Source organism: Peromyscus californicus, unplaced genomic scaffold (genome assembly GCF_007827085.1).
Source record: "Peromyscus californicus insignis strain IS unplaced genomic scaffold, ASM782708v3 Scaffold_19__1_contigs__length_69161282, whole genome shotgun sequence".
NCBI classification, from domain to species: Eukaryota; Metazoa; Chordata; class Mammalia; order Rodentia; family Cricetidae; genus Peromyscus; species Peromyscus californicus.
In genome coordinates this window covers 7,905,698-7,913,197 of record NW_026294491.1, presented here as the reverse complement: position 1 = coordinate 7,913,197, position 7,500 = coordinate 7,905,698, and the positions used below count along the sequence as shown (strand labels likewise).

Genomic DNA, 7,500 nt, shown 5'->3' with positions numbered 1-7,500 from the left:
ATCAGTAACCTAGCAGGACCCAGCTTCCTGCCAAGGTCAGGGGGCAGCTATGCTTTTGGAGGCCAGCCTGACCCAGCCTGGAAGCCTTGTGTGACTGAACTCTCAGGATTTTCTCCCACCTCCTCCAGGCCTCCATGTGGAGCTATGTCAGCTCTTCAGCACAAAGGATCCAGAGGGCTGGGCCACTGGTAATGGGCGGTTCTCAGAGCCATTGAGCAAACAGAGAGGAGCCAATAAAACACCAGGCAGTGGGAATTGGACGTTCTGCAGGCTGCCCAGATACAGCAGAGCAGACATGGGACCTCGAGGCGCCCCTCTCCAGGCAGTGGTCCTGGTCTTGGGGCTGTATGCTCTGGTGGAGGGCGAGAAACCCTGTAAGTAAAAGTCCAGGGCTGAACCCTCTGGTGGGAGATGAAACCTGTTTGAGTCAGAGTGAGTGGTGGCTGTGGGTCACCCATCACCTGTACTAGGTGGGGTTTTTCTAGATGTTCCCTCAAAGGACAAAGGCAGGTGACAGCCTGCAAGGTGCTAAACAGCACCCTGCAGTCTGGGTGCTGCTGTGTGGGACTCAACCAGGGACTATATTCAGAAGGGCAAGGTCCACAGGTGTCAGCCTGGTTAGGAGGACAGCAGGGCCTGCTGCCCTGGGCCCATCTTGCTCACCTTCTACCCTGATCTCTGCCCAGGTCCACAGGGACATCTTCTTTACAGAAGGTTTGTGTGGCCTTGTTTCGTATTTTAACAAATGAAGCTGTTTCTATAAAATCCTGTGGTTTCCTCAGGAGCAAGTCACACAGCTCTAACGTGGGCAAAATAAGACCCCATGTCATTCCTGGGGACATGGGACTTTGGGGGTCCCTGAGGGCCAAGAGCAGGATGAGGCAGGCCTATGGCATCCTGGACAGGGTCAACCATGGGTGGATCTATCCACAGCTCCCTGTCAGTGCTCTAGGATGACACCACAGAACAGAAAGAACTGTGGCTTCCCGGGCATCACTACCGACCAGTGCTTCGATCTCGGATGTTGCTTTGACTCCAGCGTTGGTGGGGTCCCCTGGTGTTTCCACCCACTTCCAAAACAAGGTAAACTTTGGAGACCCAGCACCTCCTTCCAGCTATCAGTTTAGGGTCGGGCCCTGGCAAGGTCTAGAGCAAGTTCTTGGAAGCCTGGTTGTCTGTCTAGAGCTAGCCCAAGTTTATGAAAAGGAAGGCTTAGTGCCTCTGCTAGACCTTCCTCGACACCCCCATGCCCTGTATCTACACTTGCCTGTGAGCAGACCTAAATGTTTTCCACCTATATATAAAACCATAATTCCAAAGAAACTTTGGAAAGGAAATAGAGACATTGGGTAAGATGGCATCACCATCCTTGCAAACAGACTTCAGACTTTAAGAAGGGTGTTGAGGCTTCTGGCAACTTTTTTGGGAATGTATTTCAAGCTAGAGCAAACTGTGATTACAGTTTGTGTGTGTGTTCACCCAGGCATGGACCTTGCTGTTGGGACACACTCATCATGGGGAACTTTGTTCCCAAGGTTCAGTGTAGTTAAAAAAACAACAACAACAACAACAACAACAAAACCAAATACCAAAAAAACAGGTAGGTGGGTTACCATGTGTTAGGTCCCTTTAGCAATCAGGTATGTCAGGCCTATTCTGGGCTGGGCACAGTGGGCTACTCCCATTTTACAGAGCTGAGTACTGAGTCAAGAAAGGGTGATATGTTTTTTCCCAAGGTTCCAGTTCTGCAGATATTTCCACCTGTGCTGACCTCCCTACACTCATGTCCTCCGATGGGAAGCACAGCCAGTCCCTAGCTATTACTGTGCTGAGAGATACCAACCCAAGGAGCTCCTTGGGACACACTGAGTCTGCAACTCCAATGTCTCTGGGAAGGTGGGACTGGTGGCCCTCAGTGTGCGGCTAGCCTGACAGTCCTGTATGCTGCTCCCCCAATAACCAGAATCAGAGCAGTGTGTCATGGAAGTGTCAGCCCGAAAGAACTGTGGGTACCCAGGCATCAGCCCCGAGGATTGCGCTGCTCGAAACTGCTGCTTTTCCAACCTGATCTTTGAGGTGCCCTGGTGTTTCTTCCCACAGTCTGTAGAAGGTAAATGGTGGCAGGTGGGGGTCCACCTGGGGCCTGGCATGAGCTGCTCCTATGCCCTCCCACCTGCTGAGGACCCCTCCTGTGTGTGTGTGTGTGTGTGTGTGTGTGTGTGTGTGTGTGTGTGTATGTGTGTGTGTGTGTGTGTGTGTGTGTGTGTGTGTGTGTACATTTACAGGAGTGTGGAGGCTGGGGTTTGATATGGGATGCTTCCCTTAGCCCCTCTCAACCAGGTCCCTCTTTGAACTTAGAGTTCACTGATTGGGTAGGCTGGATGGACAGTGAGCTCCAGGGGTCTGTCTACATCCACCTCAACCCACTCCCAACAGGAAGGTTATAGACATGTCCCACCACACCTGCCTTTTTTTGTGGGTTCAGGGGATCGGAACTCTGACAATCATGTGTGGGCAGCAGGAGTTTTACTGATTGAGTCATCTGCCAGTGGTATGTTCTGTGACCACACACACTGGTCAACAGGCTCCTCTGGGAAATTTCTAGTGTTTGGGGAGAAGAGGCCCTGAGAGAATGCCGAGGCTTGGGTGTCATCCTTTCCCATTTTGTCCTTCCTCGGCACCTGTTGGTTATGAGCGGGACACACATCTGAGTGCAGGCACTTGTGGCTCCTTGGCATGCTTACCAACCACCCTGCTTTTCCACCTCCAGATTGCCATTACTGAGAGGTCGTGCTGTCCAGACGCTGGTTCCCTGGGAGCTGCAAGCCAGAAGAAAAAGGTCTCAGCTGGACTCCATCAATTTCTGAGTTTTCATAAACCATCCTGACCCTCTGCAGTGGCCAGAGACGGCATTTTTCCTAGTAAAAGAAAACTTTAAAACCTGGCAAATTTTATTTTGGTTTCATTGAGGTAGATGAACGATAGCAGTGTGTATGTGAATGTGTGAGTTTGTCTGGGAGTGTGTGTGTGTGTGTGTGTGTGTGTGTGTGTGTGTGTGTGTGTGTGTTTTTGTGCACTTGGGTGTGACTACATTGTGTGTACATGGGTATATGCACAGGTGTGTGAATACGTGCATGTTTGTGAATACATTGGTGTGTGCATGTGTGAACAACAGTGTATGAATGTGTGCATGCACATATGTGTAAGAGGTACATACTCAACACAATTTCATCCCCTCTGAGAGCAGTAAGCCCCTGGAGACACTTCAGGGCATTGCAGCAATGTCAGTGTTCTGCATCTGTGAACTTCAGAACCCACCATCTGTTCACTCAGTTCTTTTTAAAGAACTCAAAGGACTCTGACCTCTGACCTGAGAGGAGCAACACATGATTTGATCACAGTTCACCAAACCTGTCACTTTTACCAAATGCTCCACGAATACTCACTTTTGACATGGGTCCATGTCCACTGGTTGCCTCCCCTTCCTGATGTGAAGAAGAGCAGGGAGGGCCTGGAGCCTGGGCCTGCATCCTGAACAGTGTTTTTTGGCCTGAGAGCATCCTTAATAACAGCTCAAATGGAAGTTACTGAAAGAGGAAACAGTGTTTCCACGGGTCAGCTCTGGGCAGGGAGGCTCCTGCACAACCTTTCCTCACAGCGTTGTGTAAGGCATTGGTCCTAAACCTGTGGGCCGTGACCACATTGACAACGTCTATCTCCAAAGATATTCACATTACGGATCATAACAGTCATAAAATCACTGTTACCAAGTAACATCAACATATTTGGTTGTTGGCGGTCAGCACAACATAGGAACTGTATTAAAGGGTCCCGGCATCAGGGAGGTTGAGAACCACTGCTCTAAGGGCTGTTGATGGTATCCATCTGGGGCCAGGAGGGTGCCAGGATGGCAGAAGGTTGGCTTCTGAGACATTTTTCATCTCCTTTCCTTTCCCCAGCCCAAGGCAACTGGTTAGTACCACCCAGTGGCCGACTTCTGCTGCCTGGGGTAATCTGAAGGCCTGGACCACTGGTTTCCCCACTCCAACCCTCCTCCTTCTTGGGAAACAGCAGAGAAAGGAGGGCTCCCTTTCCGGAGCCCTCATACTCAGCTGTGGCCGTCCAAGAGCGGTGTGAGAGTTTGCTCTTCTGTTCCTATGAGAAAACACTAGCCAAAAACAACTTGGGAGGAAAGGGTTTATTTGTCTTATACATTCCTATAATGGTCCATTATGAAAGGAAGTCAGGACAGGAACTCACACAGGGCAGGAACCTGGAGGCAGGAGTTGATGCAGAGGCCATGGAGGGGTGCTGCTTACTGGCTTGCTCCTCCTGGCTTGCCCAGCCTGCTTCCTTATACCCCCCAGGACCACCTGCCCAGGTGTGGCAGCCCCCAACCCAAGCCGGGTGCCCCCAACACCAATCACCAATCAAGACATGCCCCACAAGCTCGCCCACAGGCAATCTGACAGAGACATCTTGTCAGTTGACCTTCTTCTGCAGAAATGACCCTAGCCTGTGTCAAGGTGACAAACACAGTCCAGCTGTCTCTGCTGGTCACAGGCTTGGCGTCTGCTCAGTCTCTCATGAATCTTTCTCTCACCACACTATGCCTTAGCTAACCGTGTGGCATCTTGCAGACTCAGATTGTGTCAGCCCCTTGCCTTCTTTAGAGGGCCACCACCAGGCTCCTCCTGTCTCTGGAGCAACAGTGACTCTTGATTAAAAAAACAAAAACCCCCAAACAACCAGCCTCTCTCTCCCCCTTGACCCCCGCCCCCTCATTGTTTCCTCTTCCTCATGTCTCAGTCCCCCTAAGATCCCTCAGCGGCTTCTGCCTTCTCTGCCAGTCCTTCTGTGCCATCTGCCTTCACAGGCTTCCACTGTGCCCACAGTCTCATGGGGTACCTCTGAGAAGCCCAAAAGGCAGGGCCTGGTAGGAGGGTCTTGCAGCTGTCAATCTTACAAGAAGCAGATGAACAAGGGATTTGGGAGCCTCAATTTATCTGCCCTGGCTCTGTGGGTGGGTTTTGGACTTGCCCATGTGTCCCTTCTCCTTGGTCATTGCACCCTTTGCCCTTCAGTACTGTAAGCTGCCTCCCTTCCCAACCCTCCCACTTCCCCCAAACCTCCTCCCTTAAACCCCCCTCCAATACCCCCCACACTGGCCCCATGCCTGTGGAAACAACCCTGGGAGGGTGTCCCGGCTGTCCACGGGATAGCTTTGGCTTCCAGGTTAGTCAAATAGATTGGGGAAAGGAGAATCCCGTTGCTCCACAGCCCTGCTGGAAGGGGCACACCCCAAACCCTCTGGGTCTCCTGGAGGCTCTGAGGACAGGACACACAGTCCTCGGTCACAACTGCCAGGTTTCACAAAAAGGCTCATGGCCAGTAGCCCCCATATTTATATATTTGCTCAGCATTCAGTTATTGTTTGATACTCGGGCAGCTCAATAAAAAACGTGCTGAAGAAGGAAGCCCAGTTCATTTCTCCAGAGTCCTGCCTGGGATTGTCCACTGGGCAGCCACTGTTCTCTGGTGCCCTCTGCTGGCCGACTCAGGGTGCAGTCTGCCTCCAAGCTTCTCAGTAGCCAACCAGCTGCCAGCCACCCTGTCAGGTAGGTAACCAATCCAGCCCCTTTTCGCTAGTGGAACTCATAAGGGTAATAGTTATACCATGGACTTTTATTGAAATCAGATGTATTGATGAGTGAGTGGTGTGCACTAAAATTTAAGTAAGTAGTCGGGTGGTGGTGGCACATATCTTTAATCCCAGCACTCGGGAGGCAGAGGCAGGCGGATCTCTGAGTTTGAGCCCAGCCTCCCTATGTCCACTGCCTGCCCCTCCAAGAACCAGGTAATCAACTTCCTTTCTCCCTGGCTCCACCTCCTTTAGAGCTTCCTGGAGGTGTATCCTGCAGCCAGTGAGTGTGCTTTCTCACAGAGCCCCGGCCTCTTTGCATGTAAGGAAGCTTCATTCTTCACTGTCACTGAGCATCAGGGCATGGTGATGTGTTTGGATGGGCGTTGAGTGGTGTCCAGATCTCAGTTAGGAAGGAAGCTGCCAGGAGCCCCTGGGCTCAAGTCTTTGGATGACTTTGGTAAATAATTGATCTCTGGCATAAACACTCATCATTTTGATGGGTCTGTTGAACTTGATAAGAGTCAGGACAATTGAGGTCGCACCGGTCTCCAGCCCACCTGCCATGGGTTAGGGGATCGGATGCTCTCTGTCTTCATCCAGCCCTCGGCTTTATCAGTGCATGTGATAGGACAGCTCCCTTTCATCATAACTTAATTTTCTCAGTTAACGAATGGTGTTGGGCAATCATGGGCTTATTTTTTAATTTTTTTTATAGTAGCCTCTGGCAAAGTGTCTGTCTAGATAGTTCATTTTTACTTTCTTAACATTAAAAAAATTATTTTTGGTTGGTCATGCACATACCAATGGCAGGTACGTGGGGTTTAAGGGACAACTGAGGGGAGTTGGTTCTCTCTCCTACCATCATGTGAGTCCTGGGGATTGAACTCAGGTCCTCAGGCTTGGCAGCAATTGCCGTTTCCCACTGAGCCATCTTGCCAGTGCCAGCGTATACGTTTTTAATTATGTGCTTTGGTTTTTTTGCTGCTCGTGTTTTTACATCCCACATAGAACTCCCTTAGCAGAGCCCAGGGTGGTGGGTCACCCTGTAATCTTTGCCCTTGAGAGTCTGAGGGCGGGTGGTGGCTGCAAGGGTGACGCCAGCCTTGGCTGCAGAGTTCCATGCCAGGCCAGGTTTACACCCAACAAACAAACAAGTCCCCTGTGTGGTGAACAGATATCTTCTCCTGGTCCATGAATCATCCTTTTGTTTACTTTGGCAGTCTCTGGCAAAGAGTAAATCCTTCTAATTTTGATGAAATCCAGGGGTGTGTTTGTGTGTGTGTGTGTGTGTGTGTGTGTGTGTGTGTGTGTGTGTGTGTGTGTGTGTGTGTTTCACTCTCTATGTCCTGTCCAAAAACATCTTTCTAACCCAAGGTGCGAACACTTCCTGTTACATCTTCTGGGGGGATCCATGTCCTCAATGGCCACATCTCCTGTGTAAGAGCTCTTAGGGAGATCTGTGGGTTTTTCTGTCATTTCCTCCAGGGCAGCCCCTGCAGTGTGAGAACTTCTTGGTGTGTGAAACTCTTGGGATTCCCAGATACTCTAAGCATGGAGACCCAATGCTCCTCAGAACTGCTGCTGGCCTGGCATCCTTCAGCCTATGAATCTGCTGGGACAGTCCTGTGGAGATGTCGTCTTCTGAGGGGTTCATCCATCTCACCCAATTTTTTGTTTTCAGGTTTACTGACTATCATGGTATGTGTGTGTGGTCACATGTGCCACATCATGTGCCCAGAGGTCAGAGGGCAAGTCTGTGGAGCCGGGTCTCTCCTTCCACCTTACACAGGGATCCCAGGGATCGAACTCAGACTGCCCAGCTTGAGTGGCAACGGCCTTTATCCCTTGAGTCATCT

General features: G+C 50.8%; 1 protein-coding gene across 1 annotated transcript; it reads left to right on the top strand.

Annotated features, from left to right (window-relative positions):
* Positions 1-295: 295 nt before the first annotated feature.
* On the top strand, positions 296-2,906 carry LOC128114024 (trefoil factor 2). The gene is made up of 4 exons (XM_052743864.1): positions 296-374; positions 934-1,083; positions 1,964-2,110; positions 2,771-2,906. The coding sequence occupies exons 1-4, from the start codon at positions 296-298 to the stop codon at positions 2,782-2,784; spliced, it is 390 nt and encodes a 129-aa protein (XP_052599824.1). The 3' UTR covers positions 2,785-2,906.
* Positions 2,907-7,500: the final 4,594 nt, after the last annotated feature.